Below are 26,688 nucleotides of genomic sequence, written 5' to 3'. Positions count from 1 at the left end.
AAGTTGGGGGGAAGCCAGAAGTGCTCTTTTGCTTTGGGAAAGAGATGCTGTTTCCAAAGAAAGGGGAGGATTTGCTGCCTGTACGGCCACCAGAGAGGGTCCAAGCCCAGCAGCGTCAGGAAGTTCATATGGCTTCTACCCAACTGGCAAGAAGACACCAAAGCTCCATGTTTATTTGTTTTCCTATTCCACGCAAGACTTTTTGATTCTGTCCCCAAGGCTGAGGAAACAAGTGGGCACCCAGAAACACATTGGTGGACACTACCACACCCCTGGGCTGGGAAATCACTGTGTTAGACAAAGAGACAATATATGCCTTTTACATGTATATAAGACCATAATATAAAGTTTAACAAAAACAAGTATGGATGAGAAGTCCATAATAATATTTTAATGTTTCATAATTACAGGAGCTTCGGTAAAACGCTCGAGATAATGTTCTTATAGGAACAACCACATATGTTCTCACCAGGTATATTGTGGGGGAGATTGCAAGTTTTTACATCAGACAAACCCTAAATAGTGATGCCCCCATATATGCAATGGAGCCCAGCCTCAATAAAGAACAGGCTTTTGTATCTTAATAGCTGTGCAAAAGAGGGAATGTCTATCATGTTGACAAGCTATGCCTGCTAAACTCTCTCTTCTGTACAACTAATAGATGCATATGTTCAGTGCTTACCAACAAATGTATTATCTTGTAGTGGTCTATTTTAGAGGCTTGTCTATGTTTTCGCATGTCTCTGAAACTTCCAGTTGTAACAAAACATGCCAGTGGCTTTGGAATTTATCTTTAAGCCGGTGCCAATATGTCCTACACAAAATATTAATCCTAGCTTAATAGTTGCTGGTTGGTCTCCTGGACATTTGCCTCTTTTTCTACCTTCCAGAAAAACCCAAAATGAAACACCTGCTCTTTTGTTTGCTGCTCAACGTATTGCAAAAGGACCAGTAATTGCACATTACCTTGGTGGTTGTCTTTTAAATACACATCACTTTCAGAAGCCTGAACAGACCCATTACAACAGGAAAAAGCTATGTATTTGTGTCCTAATTAATCTAAAACCTAGGCTAGCTAATCACTTCAGTCAGGCTAGGAGATCTAGGAGAACACACTTCTGTGCATACATACAATGTAAATTCATCCTCATATGGTTTGGTTCACCATGTATACTGGACCAGCTGGACACATTTTTTGATACAGCAGGAAATGGGCATTTCTATTTGGGGGTGGCTAGAGTTGCCACCAATATGTGTTTGCATCTCAAAAGAGGAAAAGGCTGAAGCCATGTTTAAGCTCTCCAAATGGAAATAGTGAGTCTCCCCCCCCCCCCAACACACTTCACATGTACAATCAGGCAGCAACAATTCAGTCTTTCCGGGCAACTCTGCAGAATATTTTTCTACACAGGGAACATCATTATATTAATGTTAAAGTGTTAAAGTTTCTGTTATGATCTCAAAAGTACCAAAAGTAGGCCATCCAGATATGAATTTCTACAAACTCCCAAAGTATGCAGAAAAATATTTTTTAAGTTAATGAAAACAAAAATTTTAAAACCCCATGCTTGAATATGAATATTCAGGAAACACAGAATATTAAAAGCAATTGAGAATCAGTTAAAGGGGGGAAAACTGGGAAGATAAACTAGGAGATGGGGGGGTCTAAATGATTCTTATCTCTCTTGATTTCTTGTGGGCCCACAGTGTGCTACTATAATTTAAAAAAATAATAATAATAAAAAGGCAATTTGTTCACATTGAAATATGTCCTGTGGAAATGATCACACACACACACACACCGAATGCGTGCCACACTCCCAGCTTCTCTTCCCCACCCTGGTCCCTTCCTCATCATAGCTCAAAGACAAAACTAAATGTATGGTGTTTTACAGCATCTTTAACAAAGAATACCAAAGAGACTTTCCCCCCCTTGAGCAGTGTAAACACCCAGTGGGGAGCCACACTACAAATGAAACCAAAGGTAGAAAAGAAATAAGGGGTTCTTCCAAGCTTTAGATATCTCTCTTTTCCACCAAATTCCAGGACTTCAAAATTAAAGCAGTGTTCACCCACTGAACAGGTTTCCTCTAGTTCCATACATGACGTCTGCAGTATTCAGTGGCCTGTATGAAAAATAAGAGGATTCATGAAGGAAAGGTCATTCCCACTATTCATTTTACAGCTGATGACACAAAATATGCCAAGGGGGCCTGAAGCATCAAGGTGCATCAGAATTTCAGGGGTTGGCTGGTTGTCAGCCAATTAGTGAGATTTATGATCCATTAATTTTCTTTTTTAATTAAACATTTAGTTTAAATTACACGTGCTCTAATCCAATGAAAGAGTGGGGTTACCAGGTCCCACCTGTTGTCAGCAGGGGGCTCCAGCGTGCTGTCCTGGATATCCTGGAGTGTGTGTGCACTGTAATGACGTCACCCGGAGGTGACATCATCACGCTGGGCACATTGGGGGGGGGGACACTCTAGCATTTGAGAAAAACCTCTATTGTTACCATAGAGTTTTGTTCTCAGATGCTAGAGTGTGCCCCCCACCCACCCGCTGCATCGTGCTCCGCATGGTGACGTCATTGTGTGGACAGGGCTGAGCAGCAGTGGACTGGGGGCAGATTTGGCCCCCCAAAAGATGGTAAACACCATCGGGGGGATGGCAACCCTATGAGAGAGATTTGCATAGCAAAGCAGACTTTCATATACACAGCTCCAAACAGGTGTCTGGACATGCCTTATAGTTCTTGCCCAGGCCCTATTGAACTTAGATGTGTCTTATGCGGAGGCCTGTCATAACTATGGGACTACTGAATGTGTGCAACTAAAGCTGCCTCAAGCCCCATCTCATTTGACAGTAACGGGACAAATTGTTCCAGAGCAATGTAATGATGTGGCTCAACTGGGTGTTATGGACACATGATTTTAAGCATACTTAATATCCATCCATTGTTCCATATCATTCTAATGGGCACATGAATCATCTTTTTCAATGCAGGCAACTGTTCCAGATGTACAAAGGAATTCTTTGAAATGAATAGGAAAGCGATTTGTTTGGGGGAGCTCAGTGTACTAATTAGAGCACTTGTACTTCAAAGACACTGATGGATCAATGTGGCTTATTCAAGCCCTAGAAAGGTAAAAGAAAGTTTCAAAGAATGCCCTGAGCTCAGCACCCTTGTTTTACAAAGGAATCCTGTTTACAAATCCACAAGAATAGGTAATTTGATATTTGATTTTGCCCTCAGTTTCTTTCTGCCTTGGCTTTGTTTCATTGATATCATCCAATCAATATTCAATCCATTCAATCTTCAATATTTTTTTGCCTCTTCTATTTTATTACATTGTACATTCAATACTCTCCTTTAATTCCTTGGGAAATCTCTGCCTGCTTACCTGGCACTGAGCTGCAGTCTCTGTGTTCATGCACCAGTAGGCAGGGCCCCGAGCACAGGCTTCCATGCCCAAAAGATGGGATTCAGGACACACTCCTATTTTCTGTGTGGTGAAAGAGCAGATGACATTAAAAATGGCAATTATACCTATTCAATTATGGACTTTCTAACCTTTCTGCTTCAATTTCATATTGTTTTCCACTTCCCTAAGTAGTAGAAAGTTCCAGAACACCCCAAACCATTTTCTGTTTCTTGGGCTACATTCAAGACTGCCACCCTTCCACATGGCTGTTGTCAAACACTCAGACTGGTAAACCAGGTTTACTGTCTCCCCCTAATCCTGCAGGTGGGTGAGTATAACCACACCTTTTAAACAGCTGTGTGATCTGACAATCTCTCATCCATTATCTAGCCCATACCAAAGGCAGATAGCACATTATAACATCATAGATCTGTTTTTCATGCGTGTGTGTTCAATATAACAGATGAAGAGAGGTAGTTTGCCACTGCCTGCCTCTTTGTCGCAACCTGACCTTCCTTGGTGGTCTCCCATCCAAGTACTAACCAGGACTGATCCAGCTTAGCTTCCGAGATCTGATGAGACTGGGCTAGTAAAGCAGCTTTACCACAGTGCTGAAATTACCTGTCCACAGGCTCGTACTTCTCTTACGCCAAATGCAGATTTCTTGTTTTAGTGTCAAAGACTCACAAGCAGAAAAATCAGCCTAATATTTTCCTCCACACGCTTACATTTTGATGATGGCAAAGAAATATGGTTGTTTTATTTCCTTAAGCTTTGCAGAACAACAAAATCTACCCATCGCTTCACAGGGTTTGGAAGTCTTGCTAAATTTTTTCTGCTGAATGTAAGTCACCTTTATGACATCACTTACAGTGCATACAAAGGTTGGTTCCATGACCTGAATCAGAAGGCGGACAGCAGCTGGTTCATATTGCTCCACAAGTTGATCACACTGCAACAAAGCAAAAGAAGTGAGGTTCAGTCCTTTGCTACACGCAGCATTCTGAGAGAAACTGAGTCTATTGTTTGAACAGGAGGTCCCCCAATCTCATTGAGCCTATGGACATTTTTGGAATTTTGAAACAGGGATAAGAAGAGGAGATTGGATTTATACCCCTTCACTATCCAAAGGAGTCTCAGAGCTGCTTACAATACCTTTCACTTCTTCTCCGCACAACAAGACACCCTGTGAGGTAGGTAGGGCTGAAAGGGCTCTTTTGAGGAGTGCCCTTGAGAGAACAGCTCTGAAAGAACTTATGACTGACCGAAGGTCACACCAGCAGCTGCATGTGGAGGAGTGGGGAATCAAACCCAGTCCTCCCAGACTACAGTCTGTGTTCTTAACCACTACACCAAACTGGCTCTCAGGTAGGGGGCACCACCACAGAAGTTCTCCCGTGGGTGCTGGGGCCAAGCACAAAATGTTGGGAAACTCCAAGCCAAGTGTTCTCCTGTGATGGAGACGGGCATTCCAAATGGTTGTTCCCTGCAGACACAAAGGTGATGCCTCCTGAGCTGTTCTGAAGCACCTCTGCTCCAGTGAGGTGGAGGAAAGCCAGGGCTGGCTCACTGCTTTGGGGGAGAAAGAAGTGGGTGCCAAAGTGCCCATGGGTGCATGATGGGAGATCACTGGAATAAACCGTCTCCACAGCTGAATCCATAGGCCCTAGGAATGTGAAGAAACTGGCTAAGAAATTTCACTGGCCTTGTCCAAACGCTTTTTGCCTTTCTTTTTTTCAAGATCTGTTTTATTTATTTTGTAAGAAAATAATCCAAATATCAAACACTAGTGAGGGTCCTATAGTCAAGGTCAGGGGTCATTTCCTGCAGGAGCACACAGGAGCGGAGCTCCGGCAGTAAAGAGCCCAGGGGGTGGGCACATGCAACAAGCCCCACCCCCTGCTCCCAGCAGCCCTCCGTCAGAGCAAGTAGCAGCCAGGTAAGTTGCAGAGTTTTATTCAGGTACAAGCTCTCCCTCCTCTGCTAGGGCAGATCTGCACATCCCCCCCCATAGCTAGCAATCCAAAACAGTCCAGTGGAGCCTGAGCAGTGGATGTTGCCTTCTGACACACTTCCGGTGATGTCAGGGGGTGTAGGATATGCAAATAAGTCATGCTAATGAGCTCCTGCACCTCTTTTTCTATGAAATGACCCCTGGTCAAGGTAGTAGGTTACAGGATATGTTTAAAAAGGCAAAATATAGACTTCAATTAAACACTATCTCATATTAACACCTAACTTCAAAAAATAACATTCCTATGAACCATAACTAATAGTACAAACTTAGTAAATGAATAGGCATCAAACATCATGGTCTTGTTGAGATGCAGTCAACTAATATTAGCCATATGTCAAAAGCTTAAACCTGAAGCTTTTTGCCTTTCTCAGTTCTCACTGAATCTGTTATCCAAGTGTGAACCTCCAAATTCATCTTGAAAGTTCACTTTAGGCAAAAGTCAATGTCAACTCTAAAACAAACCAACATTTGTACCTCAGGGCCAAATGACATGTTACAGTTAACACATGATCCCAATGGGAATTGGCAACAGGATTCCAAGTGCTTGTTCCCCATGAGAACTCAATTCTAAAGTGCCACAAGGACCTGGTTCCGATCTGGACCATGGTGTGGGGGGAGGAGGGGCCCCAGCCTTTCCCTGCATGCCTTTTCCTCAATTAAAAATGGCCCTCAAGGGGGGGGGAAACACGCTGAACATGCCAAGTTTCAGTGCACATGCAGCCCCTTGATAGGGCAAATAACCCCTCTTTGGGCCATTTTGTGTCAGGAAAATGGTGCCAGGTGAAGGCTGGAGCCCTCCTTCCCCTACCCCATGGTCCATGAATCAGGTCCCTGCAGCACTTTAGAAGTGAGTTCATATAAGGAACTTAACAGCTGGCATGCTCTTGCAAGTCTCTGAGATTATTGTGTGTTAAATGTAACATGCAGTTTGGGCCTTATATTAAGAGTAAGGAGGTAACATCCTTTACCACTTGCTCCCAGGATTAGCATAATCACCTGTGCCACTGAAATATATTTGTACAAGTACAGTGGTAAGAGAATGGGGAAAGGAGAACTGTACCTCCTCCCCCACCCCGGCTAGCCAGCTCTCAGATTCTGCAGCTCTTATATTCCGTAACAGCCGTGTAACATCCTTACCGGATACACCAAGGCTTCTGGCAGCAATTGGCAGCCTCTAGCAAGCACAGTTCCAATGTGTTCCTGTGTTTCATTCCTCTCCAATGTCTCATCCACATATTTAATGAGAATTGTACATACATGGCAGAATTCACTGGCCTTGTATGCGTCAAGGTAGTTCACTAGCTGCTGCAGAGCTAGCATCTCTGCGGAGAAACAAGAAGCAATTGGAGAGTTTACAGCCTGGGACTCTCCCCTGTCAGTGCATTCACCCCAAACCCCAGAAGGTGACCGCATGCTAAGAGAAGATGAGCACTTCATGTGAAGGGCCTACCAGTGGTCAAAGAGATGTCTTTGGGGCAGCATCGTAGCATGGTGCACACAGATTCAGGTTTAGTTGCCTCCAGGAGCATAACAACAACAGCCTTCCCATAGGAATCCACAAAGTCCTTGCACTGGGCCAAGATCTCATGTGGCAGCACATAGCAGACTTTCAACATTCCGTGGACGATTCCCTCCTGGAAGATAAAAGCAGGAAATGGGGAAATTACCCAGGGAGGTGGGGCAAGTGCTGCACTTTGGGAAAGGATAGCAACCGCCTCCTCCGCAGACAGCCAAGGTGCAAGAGTTACGACTGACCTAAAAACCCCAGCCACACTAACAAGAGCCAGAGATGATCAGGGGGCCTTATTTATTTATTTATTTGGGTTATTTCTGTGCCACCTCTCCAGAGTCTTGCTCAAAGCGGTACACAAATAAAAATGCCACAACATTACAAATAAAGCCATTAAACAAGCCAATATGCACAAGTATTGTCTAAGAGTGGGTATTTTGACTGATGCAGCTTGTGACACAGAGGTGAAAAAGACACCCTCTAGTAGAAAGAGAGAAACTGGGCACACTACTTGTTTATCCCACTGTTCCTTGAAGGAGTACAGCATATATAATGCCTCCCACACCCTTTTATCCTCAGAAGATCCCTGTGAGACAGGTTGAGAATGAATGACAGAGCCAGATTCACTAGTGAGATTCATGGCAGAGTTAGGATTTTAACATAGAGATCCCAATCCCAGTTTAACATTCTAGCCACTAACTAGGTTGGTCTCCTCGAGTGATGTTTCTTTTTTTCTACACAACCCTGCTCCCCTCTTTGCGTCCAGACAACACTCAGCTGTGTTGCTATACCAATTGCTTGCTAAAATAAAAGTCTGTGGAAGGCAGTCTGTGAAGAATATCCCCAAAATGGAAGCAATGAGGAAATTTTATGTATGGTGCAATTCAATATTCTAACACCCTCTTAAGAACATAAGAACATAAGAGACGCCAATGTTGGATCAGGCCTAAGCGCTTTAACCTTTCCTCATAGGGAAAGTGTTCCAACCCTTTTATCATTCGAGTTTCCCTTTTTTGCACTTTTTCCAAAGCTATAATATCCTTTTTAAGGTGTGGTGACCAGAACTGCACACAGTATTCCAAATGAGGTCGCACCATTGATTTATATAGGGGCATTATGATATTGGCTGATCTGTTTTCAATACCCTTCCTAATAATACCCAGCATAGCATTGGCCTTTTTTATTGCAGTCACACACTGTCTCGACATTTTCAGTGAAGTTATCTGCTATAACTCCAAAATCTCTCTCTTGATCAGTCTCTGCCAGTTCAGTATTTATATTTAGGAATTTTGCCTCCAATGTGCATCACTTTGCACTTGGCCACATTGAACCCCATTTGCCATGTTGACGCCCACTTGCCCATCCTTGACAGATCCCTTTGGAGTGCCTCACAATCCTCCCTGGTTTTCACCACCCTGAACAACTTCATTGAGAGTAGTGACAATGGCTCAGGCTTCGGAGTAGTACTCCAGACCAAGAGATGCCTTCTCGGCCTTACTTACTTCTGTGACGTTGTTCTCCAACAGACCTTCCGCCGCCTCAATCACTTTCTTGCATATGCCGCATGCCATAAAGGGCTTTTCCTGCTTTACAGCTTGCTGCAAGATGCATGTTTTTAAAATTATCAAACATCTCTTTCTTTAAAATGAAAACAAATAACAATATAGACAAATCCAATTTATTAGGGCTACTGTGAAAGCAAGGTTTTCATAAAGAGTAGTAGCATCAAAGGGCATTTTCATTCCTTCCCCTTCCGGCAGTGTTTCAGAGATGCTTTTTGAAGAGTTTGAAAGTGAACACCTATTAAGGAAATACTGGCTTACTTTAAAACTGACCAGTTTCCCTAACTGATGTAACCCATCGTCAAATCTTGTTGATGACATATAATATGGTACCATCATCCCATGTGCTGTGTGATCCCCATTCAGCTGTGATGGCCCATTTGACTAATCCAAGAACATGAAAACACAGTGATGGGGGATTTGGCACAGCCCCACTATGTAGTTTCTAAACAAGGTACATGTCTAGGCAGCCCCACCCCTGCACTCACCTGCTCCAGAAGATAAACCGGCAGGGGATGACTTTGCTCAGGCACCAGCACTACTGAGGCAGGCAGCTCAACCGGAGGATGGGGAGGGTGAGGCCAAACCCAGAAATGCACCACCAGCAGCCTCAGAGTCTGGATGCCTAGCGCATGCCTCAGAAGGGAGGTGGCACTCAGGCATCAGACTGCACCTGGGAACAGGCCAGAAGAGGCGGCCAACAGCAGATGGGGTCTCTTGGGTATGGCTGCCAATGGGTAGGGGATTCGCCTGCCCCCAGGTCCTATTGCCTACTGCTATGAGCACCGCAACGCTAGAGTCGGATTCGACTGGCTTCCGAGCAAGGGAACCTTTACCTTTAATTCCAAGTGGCAGCAGGGGTGGGTGGGGAGCAGTCTATGCACTCAGCAGAACTTGATATAGAAAGTGACAAGGGGAGCTCCAAGAACTACAAGAAACCACAGAACTAAGGTTATCCTGTAATTCCTAGAGCTACCCTTGTCATTTCCTGTATCAACTTCCAGTGAGTACATGAGGGTGAATTTTTTTTTAAAGTCTTCCGTTGACACTGTGCCCCCTACATATAACCAGTTGCCAAGCACTGCCTGACAACCCTTCTCTAGGATCCTGTGCAGGCAGACACAACAATCTCATAAAGCCTCAAGGGCAGGAGGGGCAGCAGGAAAAGGGAGGGCCCAGCCAGGGATGCTATTGACCCAGACTCCCTTCATTCACTAGGGGCCCACCCCTGAAAAGAGGGCCTTTGGGGAGTCTGGGGTTAGCCCACCCCCAGGAAATTTTGTTTTAGGCCAGCACAAGGAAGACCTAGGACAAAGGGCCAGACCACTTCCAAGATATCAAGGGAGAGGTGTCTGGAAAGAGGGAGAAGGAGAGCAGGGTGGAGGTGAAATCCCCCTTCTCACCCTAAAACTAAAAGGCTCTTTTTGGCATGGCCTGGAGAAAGGGGGACACTGGAGGGCACTACAGCCCCAGAGTCTACCCCTGCACCAGCAGAGACTGACAGTAAGCTTTATTCCACAATATCAGTTGTGGTCTTCTGAACATATAGAGATTGCTGGCAGACAGGAATTTATACCAAAAAAAGTTACTCTGACCATGGTACTTTTGGACAACTTCTTAAACAGATTTGGCATCATCCCACCACCACCACCACCACCAAATTAAGGGCTTTAAGTCCATGACTGATTTCAGCAGTTTTAAGTACATACTTAGATCTTGCTCATGAGACAGAAACACCCCCCCCAGAAAGAACAGTATCCAAGAATTTCCTTTTAATGTCAATGGGAATCCAACACTGAGAATTATCTTGTAAGGACAAGGCATCCAGAAACTCTTTTTTCTAAGGAAATGTGCAACTCCTGCTTTCAGAGAAACTTCATTAGTCTTATCAAAACTTTTAGGATGTTTTGCCTGTGAGGGAACCTCTACATCCACCTTGACTTTTGCATTAGGTAGAATTCTAGAGATATGCAGAGCAATACTAAGAGATTAATCCTATCAACACCTATTTTGCTTTCCTCAGAATGCCTCTGATGTTTTACCCAAGCAGGTGTGTCTGAATTTGCTCTGGATTTTGCTTTAGGTAAAATTCAGTGGCAGTTCTACCATTCTTTGTATGCAAATAGATCTCTAGGATCCTCTGTCTCTTCTCATCAGAGTGGTTAGAAGGTTCATTACTCTTACCTCCTCAACTAGTGCTGCGTACAATTCATGAAGGTGGCTGTCTGAGACCAAAGTATGAACAGGCTCAGACTTCGGAGAGTTGCAGAATCCAGCTTCTCTACAAATAGCCTTTGGTTGCTAAAAGGGAGAGAAACAATGACAAACTTCAGTGTCTCATGCTACTTTAATTTAACAAACATATGTGTTCTCTGAACATATCTTGCCATTTATGTAACCCAGATCCTGTACAATGAGCTGCAACTAAGGGGGTTAGGTTCAGTATGGGATATTATAAAATACAGATCAATTCTTTAGTCTGAAGTGGTGATAACTCATGCAGTGGCAATTAGGAGGCATCTGTGGCTCTTCTGAGCACTTTCCCCCAATGGGGCACCTGCTCCCTGTTTCAGGAAAGTAGGCAGGGCCCTTGCCAAGTGGGGATGGTGGCTGGTAGTTGGTTCCAACCTTGCGTATCACTGCTCTAAAGTATTCAGGGTTCAGTATATATATATATTGGCTAATCTATAGTGTGAATAAAATATATATATACACACACACACTAGGAATAATCTTTCAATATTTAATTAGCACTAATCTAAAACAAACCCAAGGAGTTATTTAGATTAACAGGAAAAGAAAAGCAATTACCACATGACAACAAATGCCCAACCCCTTCTGTTTTTTAAAGCAGGTTCTTAATAAAGGAACGCTAATCCGCCTTAATATGCAGACAGCTCCCATTTTTATCCCCCTTCAAACTGAATTGCTGGATAAATAGAGGTGGTCCAGTTCTTGAGGTGACTCCAACTATAGTCGCACACCCAAAACTCTCTCTGTCCCCACTGGAGAAGCTGCAAGCCTTCCACAGTAGGTGAAAGCCCTGTTCAACTGTCAGATCCAACTGTTGCTGAACATCCCAGCCCCTCAGCCCCTCCCTTCAAACAGAACCGGAAGCAGAATAGTAAAGAACCATATGCAAATCAGCAGCCTGAAGGCTTACAGGACCAAAGAACTTATGTGCCTTGCATGTGTGTTATCTAGAATGCACATCTGGCTTGGGCACTTTTTAACATGGTTTTTTAAAAAGACATAAAGTTAACAGTCCAATCTATGCGCTTCTCCTTTCCATAAGAGGCATATATGTCTTGTGGAAGGATATAGGGCCAGTCTTGCCAAGGAACTTTGTCTAGACAAATGTTCAAACATTCAGGTGGTTCAGTAAAATATAAATCTGTATGAATCCGCCTCATTGCTGGACTTGTGCCTCACTCCTCTCCCTTCTCATGCCAAGAACTATAGCTAAATACTAACTTTGGTTACTTGTGACATAAGAAAGCAGGTGTAGAGGTTAACTAGAATTAGTCCCTCCCCCCCAGGATCAAAGTCTAGATGGTTTAGGATCCCAATCTGTTGGGTGGGGGCAATAAGCCACCTTTCTTAATGTTTTTACTCAGGCCTCGGATGGGGCCGGAGCGCCCTGGAACGCTGCTCCGGGAGTGATACATGCAGGGGGCGGGCACATGATGAAGCCCCGCCCCTGCTTCCAGTCGCCCTCTCCTTTCAGTCCTCATTTCATGGCAGGACAAGGAAGAAGCAGGACGGTGAGTAGGCTTCTTACCTGCCACGCCCCTGGCTGCCTCCGGCCGCTCCACGTGGCCCAGGCAAGACCTCCCCGCACCGTCCTCGATCTTCCCTGAGTCACGCGGAGCCATGCGCCCTGGGAAAGATTGAGGCCCCCGTCCCTGCCTCCTTTTGGCCGCCTAGAGTGGCCTGAATGAGGACCCCCGGCCCTGCCTTGTGCTGGCCGCCCGGAGCGGTCTGAATGAACCCCCCTGTCCCTGCCTCATGCTGGCCACCCGGAGCGGCCTGAACGAGCCCCCCCCGTCCCTGCCTCGTGTTGGCCGCCTGGAGCGGCCTGAACGAGGCTTCCCATCCCTGCCTCGTGCTGGCCACCCAGAGTGGCCTGAATGAGGCCCCCCCATCCCTGCCTCGTGCTGGCCACCCGGAGCAGCCTGAACGAGGCCCCCACCCCCCGTCCCTGCCTCCTGCTGGTCGCCCGGAGCGGCCTGAACGAGCCCCCCCATCCCTGCTTCTTTCTGGCCGCCCGGAGCGGCCTGAACGAAGCCCCCATCCCCCGTCCCTGCTTCCTTCTGGCCGCCCGGCAGCCCCTCCGGCAGCTCTTTTTCTACAAAAAGACCCTTGTTTTTACTTAACTACAAACTTCAGTGTGACATCTGGTCAACGGGGGCATTGGGGGGGGTATTCCAGATCATCGTCTTCTCTACAAGTTCCCTGTGAGTGGGCATAGCTTGAAGCTGATCAGATTTTCTTATACCTAAGAGCATTGTGTGATCCACTCAATTTCATTTGGAATTTAGAGTACAGTTAGTGTGCCTAATAACTGGGAAAACTTGAATCCAGAAGACTTGTTTTTAATCCATACCATTATTCTCAAGCAGGGAGGTGTGCTGGGAAGGCAATCCTGCATTCTTCACTGATGTTCTGTAAGTGCCAGCCCCCAATTATACAGTAGAAGTAAATATATTAACATTAACTGAATTGGCACACTTAACTACTTTGCTCTGGTGCTTTTTTTGTTTGCTTAAAATATTTAGGAAGTTTCATTCCGATTAAGTTTCTATGTGCTGTAAACAGAAGGTCTGTGGTTTATGAATGTTCAGCTAAGGTTGGTGGGGGTGCTGATAGTTCTAAGGGTGCAGAAGGCAGGCAGGCAGGCAGTGGAAGGACAGGGAGGGGTCCCCAATGATCTATCTACTACTCAGCTAAAGTCTAAACTTAAAAGCAAAATCTGCCCAGAGTTTCCAGTTGTCCTCCAGAACCACAAGAGCCCTTTGAGGAGGCTCATCATAGCCCCCAACCCATGAAGCCCTTTGATGCTATCAGACTGTGTCTAGCAGGGAGAGCAGGCAGGAATGATATTGCAGCTGGACCTTGTAACTGACTTTCAACCTCCCTCCACTTCCAAGCAAATCAAAATAAAATGCTGGGAACTCCATCCATGAAACACCCATGATCCCATGAGCCTCTGTTCAAGAGGGCTGCAGTGGTTTGCCTGGACCCCCCACACAATGATGCAGCACAAGGATTCCTATGAGTGAAAAGCAAAACACAATTACAAGGCAATATTCTCACATACCTGGTCCTACGATCCATTACAAAAGGGGCAAGAGGAAAGAAAGAGACAATAGTTAAAATCATAAGACAATCCTAAGAGTAAAATCTATAGGCTGGCCCATCCTAAAAAAAAAACTACCACCCACTTTCACTATATTATAGTTTAACTGTGCACCTGTTCCCTTGCTATTTTACATATGGCTATGTCAGATTATCCTATGCTTTCAACAGTGATTAAAACACCACCCTTGGAAGGTGTGAATCTTCCTCAAAAGCAACAAATACACTGCCTATCCAAACAAGGAAAATAGATCCACTTTAGTACTGTACTCCTCACTCAAATATTAACATGTCCTTTAGCATCTGCTTCATCAACTAGAAACCCCTTTTGCCAAAGCCAGAATCCTGAGTGGAATACACGCCAGGCTGCATCAGACATTCTAGATCAAGCAAACTAAAGGCCACTTTCATGTTCGTTTTTAAAATGCCAGAGGCCTTTTATCTGACGTTGCTATAACTGCTGATGTAGGTTATATTCTGGGGGCAAGGTGATGTGAACTTTAGGATCAGTGGGAGAAACCTTGGTCTCTTGCATGCAGATAGCTAAAAGCTAGAAGCCATGTCATGCCAGCACAGGGCTGGGGATCCCATTGATTGGGGCTAGAGGGAGGTATGGCGGTGGGAGAAGGTCCTGGAATGGAAGGAGACAGAGACATGGCTATGCTTAGTCTCCTTCCAACCTTCGTCCCATACCAAGATACGTTGGTGAGAGGGCTAGGAAACCATACCTCCCTTCGACACTGATGTTGCGTAATGCCAGGACCAATAATAATAAGACCCCAATGCTGCAAAGCTATATTACAGTGCAAGATGTGGACCTGGCACACGTGACCGAGATCTGGACAAGGGATGGTGAAACAGTCACCTTAAAAGAGCTGACCCCCTCCAGGTTTCTTGATCCTTCATCAGTCTCAGATTGGGGGAGGGGTAGCGATACTCATCAGAGCAGATTTTTCCTTCAGGGCACTCCCCATCCCGGGGATCACCAGCACTGATTGTGTGGTCCTGGTCTAGGACTCTGAGGAGAGTTTGGCTGTCTGTCTGATGTGTCTGCTAGAAGCAGTAGCTGCCCACCATGCCTGCTAGAAGCAGTAGCAGGCTGGGTCTTGGAGTTCCTGAGATTGATAGTTCTAGGGGACTTCAACGTTCATGCTGATGCCACTTCCTCTTAGCAGGTGTCAGTCCACTCCTGGAGTCCTCCATGGCATCATTAGGGCTCTCCCAGATTGTATCAGGTCCCACACACCAAGGAGGCCACACACTGGACTTGGTCTTTGGCATGGGGATGGATCTGGATCTGGTGGCCAGAACAATTGGTGCCAGGGTCAGATCATTATGCCCTGAAGGTCTGGCAGGGTGTCCCTGCCACACACACACCCCGCCAAAAGCGGCAAGCGGATTTATGCTCACCCATGGAGACTAATGGACCCAATTGGGTTCCAGAATGCTCTGTGATAGCCAGGGCCCTCCGGCAATTCATTGGATGTCCTGAGAGAGGACTGGAACTCCTGCCTCTCTGAAGCCATTGATGAAATAACTCCCCAGCATCCTCTCTGTTCCCGGTGCAAGTTATCCCCCTGGTACACTATGGAGCTCAGGGGGATGAAACGGGAACTCAAGATGACTAGACAGAGTTTGGCAGTGTACTCATGACGAAGCTGCAAGAGCATCTTATAGGACGTTTATGCATCTGCTAGCTCTCACCTAGCACAATTATTTAGGGTAATTAGATCCTTAATCTTCTCTCACTGAGGGAACTCAAAATATTATGAATTTGGCCATTAGCTGTGAGGCTTTTGCAAGCTTTTTTGCAGATAAAGTCTTGTCACTCCGCCATAATCTCCCGGCCAATATTGATACAGTAAGTGAACCGGAGGCCCCTTGGCCGTCTTTGGATTCAGTATCTGACAGCTTCAACCAGTTATCCTGAGCTGATGTCAACAGGATTCTAGGTACTGTTAGGCCAACTATATGCCTCTTGGACCTGTGTCCCTCATGGCTCGTGGAACCAGTGGTGAAGGGATACAGGGGCTCCTGGTAGACATTATCAATCTGTCACTGGGTTTAGGGGTCTACTCAGAGGGGCTAAAAGAGGCTGTGGTTGTGCCACTCTTGAAAAAACCAACCTTGGATCCTATGGATCCTTGCAATTACTGCCCAGTCTCGAGTCTTTCATTTCTGGGTAATTTAATTGAATGAGCAGCAGCAAAACAGCTCCTGAAATTCCTGGATGACACATCAGTGTTGGACCCATTCCAGTCCAGTTTCCACCCCAGCCCCAGGACAGAGACAGCTTTGGTCGCCCTCACAGACACTCCCCACAGGCAGTTGGATCGAGGTGGGTTGGCACTGCTGTTATTGCTCGATCTTATAGCAGCATTTTACACAGTCAGTCATGATCTTTTGACCCACCGCCTTGTCAGTGTAGGAGTTCATGGTGTAGCCTTACAATGGTTCACCTCATTTCTCCATGGTCAGACACAGAGGGTGGGTGAGACAGTGTCAACTAGGCACCCACTAATATGTGGGGTTCTTCAGGGGGCAATCCTCTCCCCAATGTTATTTAATATCTACATATGCCCACCCAACTGGTGTGGAGTTTCAGGCTGGGATGTCACCAGTATGCTGATGACACCCAGCTATACCTGTTGATGGGTAGCCAACCAGATACTGATCCTGCGAATTTGGCTGAGGGTTTGGAGGGTTTGGTGAGATGGTTAAAGCAGACTCAGTTGAGACTGAATCCTGATAAGAAGGAAGTTCTGTGGCTGGAGGGGGGGAACCAGATTTGGAAGGCTAACTCCCGGCTCTTGATGGTATGTCCTTACTATTGGCACTGACTGTCAAGAGTCTGGTTGTGATTCTAGATGCCTCCTTGTCAATGGAGACCCAGATCACAAATGTTGCCAGATTGGCATTTTTCCAGCAGTGCCAAGTCAGGCAATTGGCCCCTTACCTGTCTTGCCCTGACCTAGCTACAGTAATCCATGCAACAATCATCTCCAGGCTAGATTACTGTAACTCGCTCTATGTAGGGCTGCCCTTGAGGCTGCCCCGGAAACTCCAGCTGATTCAGAATGTGGCTGTGTGGGTCCTTGCTGGGATCCCTCACACGGCAAATATTCATCCTGTGCTGCATGAGCTGCACTGCGTTCCAGTGGAGTACAGGATCAGGTTCAAGGTTCTGGTGTTAACCTTTAAAGCCCTTAATGGACTGGGACCCATGTACCTTCGGGACCACCTCTCCTGGTACACCCCCAGAAGAGCTTTATGCTCAGGAGATAAGAACTCCCCGGCCCAAGAGACATCTGGCTGTCCTCAACTAGGGTCAGGGCAAATCATCATCATCATCATCATCATCAAAAGAAGAAGAAGAAGAAATTTTTTAAAAATCAGGAGATTAACATTAGCCATGCAGTCCTAAACAGAACTATAACTTTCTAAATCCATTGAAGCTGACTGGCTCAGAAATGCATAATTCTGTTTAGGACTGCCTGGTTGATGGGGTTTTACAAACCTCACCACTAATTAGTGTTATTCGTTGCATTTCCAAGTACTATTCTTCTATTTGTAAAGAGTCTGAGTCCTAATTATGTTGATGAATGCTGCACAATGGGGCCTCCCACAGACAATCTAGGGATCTATCCAGTCTCTAGGGACTCTCCAAAGATGCAGGAAAATAAGACTTTGTAAATTACCCAAAAGGCAAAGTCCCAAACCCAGCCTGAGAACTAAAAATGATGCACACTATTGAGAGCAGTTGAGAGTCGGTTAAAGGGGAAAAGCGACAAGGGGAAATTAACATGCTTCTGAAGCTTAAGAGAAGCCCCTGGAGTGAGATATTTTGGATTTGAGGGTGGGATTTCCATATTATTCCACCCCTCTCACAATTCCTCCCAGGCACTGTATCAGAGTTATCTAAATCTCCTGATAATTACATTCCTATGTCAATTGTATCTATGAATAGAATCCAGTGTCTAGAATATCTAACAGCATTCAGAATAATACCATTTTCCCATTTTATGGCTATACTGCCATAAAATTGGGCCAGAGTGACCATGCTTTGTTTTAAACAGTCCGTAGAAACTTGTAGACTTGTAGACAGAGAAGTTTTCCATCACAGAGGTTAAACAGGTAGAGACTGGAAACAGGGTCTTTTCTGTGGTGGCAGAACCCTGTGGTGGCCTTTTCTGTGGTGGTACCATATCTGTGGTGGCACTTGTCTGACTCCAGGTAAAGTGGACCCTGTTTACTTATGCTTTTAATCACAAATAGATCAAAGACAGCTGCTTATTTTCAATTGCTTTAGTCCTGCCTCTTTTACACCTTTGGATCTCATTGGTTTAGAGTATTGTTTTTTTATTGTTAGACTCTGAATGCCTCTAGAGTAGAATGACAGGATTTTTAAAAATTAAATAAGCACACTTACCAAGAACTCTGTCAGCAGCTGGATAAAAAGATGTGCATATTGGAAGACATACTTCTTACACTAGGGAAGAAAAATAGTTCCAACAATTACTAACCACTATTAACCATGAGCACCAGCCAGTCATCTCAGATATACATGTAGTCACACTGATGCCATATTGTAGAAAATTCTATATCCACTCCTGAATGGGCAAGACTCCCCCCACTGCATTGCATTTTGAATGGCTTGTTATAGCACTATGATCAAAGATATACAGTATAATAATATTAGGCATACCTATAGCACTTTAAGCACTCAAAGCCATTCACATTCATTATCACAGTAATGTTTACAACAGACCGGTAGAGTAGAACAGCAATATTATGATTCTTATATTGGAGTTGGGGGAGGTGAGCTGAAAGTAGCTTGCCTAATGCCACAAGAGGTGAGATCTGAACTAACAACTTCCATTATCACATTCCTTTAATCACCAGGCTAAATCTGTGCAGTAGAGGGATACTATCACTAAAGGAAAATGACTTGTGCACACACAGGCTGGAAATGCTCTGCTCTGGCTTTAGAAATCCTTTGGTTGGGTCCTACCATCTATTCAGTTGGTGAAAGGCAACTTCTTCCAGTGCAGGGGTGGCCAATCTGCCAGAATTCCTCCTCCAACTCCCCCACATAGTACCTTGAATACCAGGGGCAGCATTTGAAGGATCACACCGTGAGACAAGAGGAGAGGACTCTGTTCTTCAAGGCAAGTTCCATTCCATTTGTGGATCATTAGATCTGATTGTAATCCAACCCTTAAAGATCTAATGCATTGCTTCACCTATCCTAATTGTTCTGGAATTCGAGACCTGCCCAGCATTTTCAATAAATAGCTACCAACACTAAATATAGGTTCTCATGTGCTAGGAGAAAGGCAATAAGGAAAGTGAAATACAATGACCTGGTAAATGTCAATGGATCCTTGACAAGGGTTTGCTATTCAGATTAACCAAACCTAATAGATTAAGCCATTCAATATTATCAAGGAACGAAGGCTCATCCTTCAACACCTTGATCATTAGCAAGGTTACTGGATAATTCCACCAGCCTCCTTTCTCAGTGATGAACAACATTCCAACTCCTGTCTTTATCCCCATAGAGAACCTGATTGTTCTCCGTATTCCGCTTCCTCATTTGCTCTAACGCCGTTAAGCAGTAGGGTTTTCCAATATAGTAACCCCACCACCACCACCAGCACCCATGCATGCTTCAAAGCTATTTCGACTCTTGAAAATGGTGTGTGTGGGGGGGAGACACAGCCCCTCATCTCCTTCACACCATGGTCCCCTGCAGGATGGGACCTCTATACCATTTTTAAAAGTAAAACAATAAGCTCTAAAATGGCACACTTGGGGAGATGATATCTTTTTAGTGTGGCCCTCCCTTCCTCTCTCCCAGGATCCCAGAGCAACAATAAATGGACAAAGCCTCTAGCAAGGGATGAGTGAAGAGCAGAACCAGAACCAGTTATAAATTAATGCTACACAATCCAGCCTCACGCCTCTTGAGGTCTGCAATGTAGTTGCTGGTTCCATCAACAACCCAGGCTGTGTAAGGCCACTGAACACCTCCAGCTGGTGCCACTGTGTGGTAAGCAACAGGAAGGGGTGGGCACAACTGTTGTCCTGTGAAACTAATAGCTGCTACCGGCATATATTAAACAGGCTGCCATGGGATAGGGCCCTGACTTAGACGGTCCAGGCTAGCCTGATCTCATCAGATTTCAGCTAAGCAGAGGTGTCCCTGGTTAGTACTTGGATGGGAGACCACCAAGGAAGTCGAGGGTCGCTATGAGGAGCAGGCAACGGCAAACCACCCCTGTTAGTCTCTTGCCTTGTAAAACATACAGGGTTGCCACAAGTCCGCTGCAACTTGATGGCACTTTCCACCACCACCATGGGAGAGGAAATATAGCACATTGTAGAAACTCAATTACTGCACCATGATTAAGAACAAGAAATATTATGCAAATCCATCTTTTCAGCCCTGTTGAAAAGCTGCTGTTTTACGAAGGGATGGCCTCCTTCCTCCCTGGTGCTGACACATGCCGTTTTCAGACAGGGACATCAGCAGCTGCCACCAGGCACGAGCCACACATCTTAGCAAGTTCTTGGCTATCTTGGCACGTTGGATATCGCTTTATCACTCAAGTGACACAGAAAGCCCATTACCTCCTCGGCCAAGGCAGGCCCCAGACTTTCACAGTGTTGTTTGGCATAGGCAGCTAAGGACTGAACAAGGAAGGGGCTGCTCTTCACGGCTTCCTTCATATCAGCAACTACCTTTGCACACTCTCTGCAGGAATCTTCTTTCTCCTGCCAGAACAAACATAAGGTGAGAAAATGAAGAAAATGTCTGCCCAGAAAATAATGTGGCACAAGTTTCTCTCTTTAAAAAGGAGAAATCTTGTGCCTCTGGAGACTATTTAAAGGTGAAGGTTTGATAGGTAAAGAAATCAGGCTAGGATAAGGCCATCTTGCCCAGATTCTAGTGCTCAAATATTCTGCCTCCTTGGTATTTTTCACAGTGAACTGGACACAGTATGTTCCATTACCTTATCATGGCCGGTAAAAATTAAGAAATGAGTGCCCTGATATGTAAGACTGATCCCTGCCTACCACCCCCTACTAGGGCTAGCGATGGTGATGCATGTGCAGCTATTGTTTGAGTCCAGCCATGGCTATTTGCACAAACTAAGAGTGTGTATTTATGTGAGTTTATACAAGGCATTTGGCCATGCCAGAGGCAGCATGAGGGCTTAGGCACAGTGCTTCAGGCATGGGAGGTATGAGTTCTGTGTCAGGCCATACCCCAATAGGCTAGCAATATTTAATCCATTTACAAAATGCAATTTGCCTGTCCCTGCTGAAAATACAAGGCCCAGTCACCCATAACACACTGTGTAGCATAGGGTCAAATGAGATGCATGGGTGATGGGAGTTCTTTCCCCCTCTCCTGCATTCAGCCCTTTTTCTCTCAGCCTGGATCCAATAATGGGAGAAAAAAGCTCGAGGCAATGGACAGAGAGATGGGGAGGGGAGGTTTGCTAGGCCTGATCCAGCAAATGCTGGGAGATTTGGGGGGCAGTGCCTAGGGAAGGTGGAGTTTAATTGGAGGCGAGGGCCTTCCTCCATCCCACTCTAGAGATTCCTGCAATCTCTAATGTCTTCACCATAAAGATTGGTGAAATTCCTTATAGCAGCATAGAAGAAGTGATGTGGCTTCTGGGTGGAGGGTTGCTGGCTGTGATGTTACTTCTGGGTGATGCTTTCGGAATTCCATCTCTATGGTCTGAGTCACACAGATCAGGGGAAATTCCTACAGCATCACCATCAACATTATTCCTCTCCCCCATTTTTTCTCCTGCCACTAAGGTTAGCAAGGATGGGAGCCCAAGGGTGGGGGCAAAAGATTGCCCGTTGCCACTGGGCAAAAGGCAACCTTATAGCTCCTCCATTCCCTCTGATATTAACATTAGACCCCCTCACCTTTATACGGGAAAAAGGGCATACAATCAGTATGGATGCTGTCATCATGTCTAGTTTGGCCTTTATACACCACTGGAATGCAGGAACATGTCTTGGGCTTGCCCATACTTCCCTCCTGCATATATGGGTCTATTGTGTTGTTGTGGTACAGCATAACATGCCACGGTCTGTTTAACATTAAAATATTTACCAACCAAAGATGCTATATACAAGATCCAGGTAAAACTCACTCTGTTATAGGGGGTGTGCATTCAGCCTATACTGTGTCAAAAACAATCTGAAAAATACCTTATCGATATTTTCCAGATATTTTTTCAGCTGGATATAGAGTCAAGTACTCATTCGGCTATCCAGAAATGGCCAACCCAAAAACTCCCAAAAATACTTGGGATTTTTCAGGGCCGCCATATAGCTGGAGGTAAAGGGATTACAGTCCCTTTCAACACCTTCTGAGTGAACTCACTGCTTCAAGAAGGCATTAAAAGGGACCACAATCCCTTTAAATGCCTTCAGAGTTCACTTGTGACTTGCAAATAGCATTTAAAGGAACCACAATCCCTTTCAATGCCTTTCCCCCCCTCCTTTGGAAACTATGGAGGATGGGGGCAGCTATGCTGGGCAGTCCCATTTAAACCAGGATGCCCAGCAGAGTGCCAGCAGAGCCTGTGGGGAGAACTCTCCCAGCAGGATCAGCTCCGGGGTGGGCTCTGTTGGGGAGTCCAGTCTAAACCGGACTGCCCAACAGAGCCTACAGGAAGAACTCTCAGCTGGGGCTGGCTCCTCTTTGCAGTTTGGTGTAAACCAAGGTACAAAGAGGAGCCAGCCCAGGATTGGAGGGGGCAGCAGGAGCTGACAGCTCTACATCACCTCGGCTGGTGCTGGCTCCTCTTTGAAGCTCAATTTAACCCGAGCTGCAAACAATAGCCAGCTCTCAGGATCAGCCTAGGTGGCATGGAGCTCTCAGCTCTCTCCGCCCAAGCTGATCCTCTCTTTCTGTTCCTTGTCGGGCCCATTGGACCAGAAAAAAACTGGGAATCCTGAATATTTACTGAATCAAAATACCATATCAGTATTGGGATTCCAATATTATTCAGGTTCAATATACCTGAACCTGAAAAATACCATTTTTTGCACACCCCTACTCTGTTTACAAGAAACATTTCTTTATAGGTTCATTGGGCCTAATCTACTCTATCAGTCCCTCCAATTAATTGTAGCAATATGGCTCCAACTGAAATCAGTCTGTTTCTACTGAGTCCAGTGTTGGAAACAACTGCTGCAAAACTGCCATAAAGCAAGCTGCTTAAAAACAGGAAACATGGGCCCTATTCATAAGCACCTATGCAATTAGGCACTGAGTGACTGTTGGTAAAAAGGCTTGGGCAAATCATACTAGTGAGGCCTATGCACAGAACCCAGTTTGAATCAATGATATGGGATAGGGTAACGGAGGGTTTTATAAGCATTCCTGAGGCACACTCTTCTGCTTCACCCATGTATAAGCTTCAGTGTTTGGCTGTGCATGAACCACCATGAAAGTTTAATTGCTTCAAGAGTCCTTTCAAGCCCAAATGGCAAGATCTGCCCTTTTGCTCAAACTTTCTAGCCTGCTACACACAACAGCCCTGCACATTCACTGTATGTGTGGGGAGGAATGAGTACACAGGTCCTGTCCCCTGCCTCCCCAGAACTTCCTGGTCTTCTACAAGGTGACCGTGTGGATGAAATGGCCAAACGAACTCTAATCTGGTGATCAGTGACGTTCCTAAACCAGCTTCATTGATCACAGGAAGTGAGCGTTTGAACACTTCCTCCGCACCTAGGGCTCAAACTCTAATCTGGTGATCAGCTTCATTGATCACAGGAAGTGAGAGTTTGAACACTTCCTCCGCACCTAGGGCTGCAAGGCATCACGTGGCAACAGGTAAGTGATGGGGGGAAGTGGGTGCTTACTACGAGGGAGGCAGTGATTTTCATTGACGTGTGATGACATCACTTCCATTGCAACCTGTAAGCACTAGCATTGCACCAGGGCAACACTCTAGCACTTGCCCAAAAACTCTATGGATTTTCTGGGCAACTGCTAGAGTGTCACCCCAGTGTGATGCCGCTCTTCCAGGCTGCACCAGAAGTGACATCATTGCTCACAGATGAAGCTCCCCCTCTCTTTTGCCAGCCTACTTGCACCTGCTGACCAGATGAGCGTCATCAGGCATCAGTAACAATTACCAGCAGTTTGCTCACCATTAGTGGGGAACCGCTAAGTCTATCTGCACAGTTGTCCCTATAGACAACCAGATGACTGTAAGGGGGCAAGGGCGGTGCTCTCACTAGTGCTGCGAAGCTCCCCAGTTCCCATTGCCCACCACTGCTGGAAGGAGTGGGCAAGAGAAAAAAGAAAAATAAGGCCTTGTCTACTTATAGGAAGTTCTTCTCATAGAGTTCCTGGTGATTCCTAGGGTTACCCAGGAGTGACAAAGGGTGGCTCTAGGAATTGCTGGGAACTCTATAGTTTCTGGCTATTCCCAGAACTACCCTATGTTATTTCCGGGTAGCTCTAGGAATTGCCAGGAACTCTGTGATAATAACTTCCTTTAAGTAAACAAAGCCCTATTTTTCTTTTTAATTCTTCTCCTGGGATGCTGACTCCACTGTCTCCCACTCTCCCTTGCTGTGTGTTCAGTGAGCATATGGGGCTGTCATGTGCACCAGTCTACTAAAGACCACCATTCCTTCCTGATTCTATGTACAGAGTTTTAGCTGGAGGAGTCAGATAAACCTCTCACTGCATCCTCACCTGAGTATCCTCTTGAGGATAAAGGAGAAGAGGGACATTAGCTATGAAAGGAGACATAATTTGGGGGAAGTCTAGTTCAGGCTCTCCATTGGACTTCAGTGGCTTCTGGAACTTCAGAGCTCCTTGGCGAGTTTCTTTCTGGGTGCACAACCTGAAAGCAGTGCACACTATTTCAGGCCTATCCTAGAAAGAGCAATAGAGAGAAAAAGTTTTGCATGACATCACCAATATGTGCAAGTTTATACACAATATCATCCCTGCAATGCTTCACTTTTTTTCCCCATGTGAACTTGTTGTAGACAAATCCCCCCCCCAGGAAACTGAAAGTTGTAGAACAGAGATCTTGTTTCCTGTGGTGCATCCTCTCATCTTACTACCATCTTTGGTCAAATGGGTTTTACACATTCTTGTAATGCTTCAAAATCTGCAAAACCCACCTAGCCAGAAAGAGGCAACAATTGAAGAAAAGAACAACAAATTTAGAGTCCAGTGGCACTTTTAAGACCAATGAAGTTTTATTCAAGGTATGAACTTTTGTGCGCAAGGCACACTGTTTCAAATACCCTGGAATGGTAGGTGAGGGTCAAACTTATAGATAGGGGATGAACAGCAAATTAACATGTAACATGTTGAAGAAGTTTTAAGATATACCAAGACAAAACTAAATAACAAGCTAAGGTTATAAGGTGTAAGGTTATAAGCGGTAAAGCAATAAATATGCCAAAATAAGGCTGAGACTCTCCATTCACTCCTCTCAGGCATGGAGAACACTTTAACAGCATGTTTTTCTTTTTTGAGGTGGGTGTATTATGTCAGCCAAACGTTCCAACATTCCTTGTATTACATTCAGTAGTCTAATACACAATTCTGAAAAAGAAATACATTAAATACAGAGGATGTATTTAATATATGAAAACATACGTTAACTCATTCAGTCCTCACATATGTATTCTGGTGCACACCCTGGAGGAAAAGGAAGGAGAAGAAGTGAAGACAGGACAGGAGTTGCCTCAGTCATGAGCGGGGAGGGTGGTTATACCACCGGTACTCCAGCTCCTTAAGATTAGGGATATTAGGGTTAGGGTTATTAGGGTTAGAGTTAGGGTTATTAGGGTTAGGGTTTGGATTATTAGGGTTAGGGTTAGGGATATTAGGGTTAGGAGTATTAGAGTTAGGGTTTGGGTTATTAGGGTTAGGGGTATTAGGGTTAGGGTTATTAGGGTAAGGGTAGGGATGTTAGGGATATTAGGGTTAGGGCTAGGGTTGTTAGGGTTAGGGTTATTAGGGTTATCGTCTCTTCAGTATTATTGTTGGGTTTTGCAAGTGTCACCCCTTCAGTCATAGAATCATAGAATGTTAGAGTTGGAAGGGACCTTGCAGGTCATCTAGTGCAACCCCCTGCACTCTGCAGGAGCATACCCGAAAGATAGCCCTACAACATACCCGAAAGATGGTCATCCAGCCTCTGCTTGAAAACGTCCAGAGAAGGAGCATCCACCTCCTCCCATGGCAGACTGTTCCACCACAGCTCAACCACTCTTTCAGTTATGAAGTTTCTCCTGATATTTAGTCGGTAATGACTCCCTTGTAATTTCCACCCATTAGACCTAGTCTTGCAATCCGGAGCAAGAGAGAATAGATCCACTCCATCTTTTATATGACAGCCCTTCAAACACTTGAAGACTGCAATCATGTCCCCTCTAAGCCTTCTCTTTCCCAGGTTAAACATACCCAACTCTTTCAGCCTTTCCTCATAAGACTTAGATTCCAACCCTCTCACCATCCTGGTTGCCCTCTTCTGGACACGCTTGAGCTTGTCAACATCCTTCCTAAAATGTGGTGCCCAAAACTGGACACAGTACTGCAGGTGAGCCCTGACCATAGCAGAACAGAGCGGAACTACCAACTCCCGTGATCTGGTATGTTTCTGTTAATGCATCCTAAGATTGCATTAGCTTTCTTTGCAGTCACATCACACTGCAGGCTCATGTTTAGTTTGTTATCAAGCAGAACACCTAGATCCCTTTCACATGTGCTCCTGTCAAGCCAAGTCCCTCCCATTCTATATC

The 26,688-nt window shown here is 45.4% G+C and overlaps 1 protein-coding gene across 1 annotated transcript in view; it reads right to left on the bottom strand.

Annotated features, from left to right (window-relative positions):
- Positions 1-386: 386 nt before the first annotated feature.
- Positions 387-26,688, bottom strand: part of LOC107120249 (prosaposin-like) — a 72,712-nt gene continuing 46,410 nt past the window's right edge. Inside the window, exons 5-15 of the mRNA XM_015422897.1 lie at positions 24,620-24,802; positions 20,506-20,649; positions 18,302-18,361; positions 13,835-13,840; positions 10,699-10,815; positions 8,455-8,550; positions 6,893-7,076; positions 6,580-6,764; positions 4,297-4,377; positions 3,405-3,506; positions 387-2,126 (exon numbers count right to left, since the gene is read on the bottom strand). Coding sequence (XP_015278383.1) covers positions 2,091-2,126; positions 3,405-3,506; positions 4,297-4,377; positions 6,580-6,764; positions 6,893-7,076; positions 8,455-8,550; positions 10,699-10,815; positions 13,835-13,840; positions 18,302-18,361; positions 20,506-20,649; positions 24,620-24,802 — 1,194 coding nt within the window. The 3' untranslated portion in view covers positions 387-2,090. The remainder of the gene's footprint in view (positions 2,127-3,404; positions 3,507-4,296; positions 4,378-6,579; positions 6,765-6,892; positions 7,077-8,454; positions 8,551-10,698; positions 10,816-13,834; positions 13,841-18,301; positions 18,362-20,505; positions 20,650-24,619; positions 24,803-26,688) is intronic.

This window comes from Gekko japonicus, unplaced genomic scaffold (assembly GCF_001447785.1).
Source record: "Gekko japonicus isolate JY-2015 unplaced genomic scaffold, Gekko_japonicus_V1.1 scaffold49, whole genome shotgun sequence".
In the NCBI taxonomy this organism is placed as follows: domain Eukaryota; kingdom Metazoa; phylum Chordata; class Lepidosauria; order Squamata; family Gekkonidae; genus Gekko; species Gekko japonicus.
Note: the sequence above shows the minus strand (reverse complement) of the source record. Positions and strands in the feature narration are given on the sequence as shown.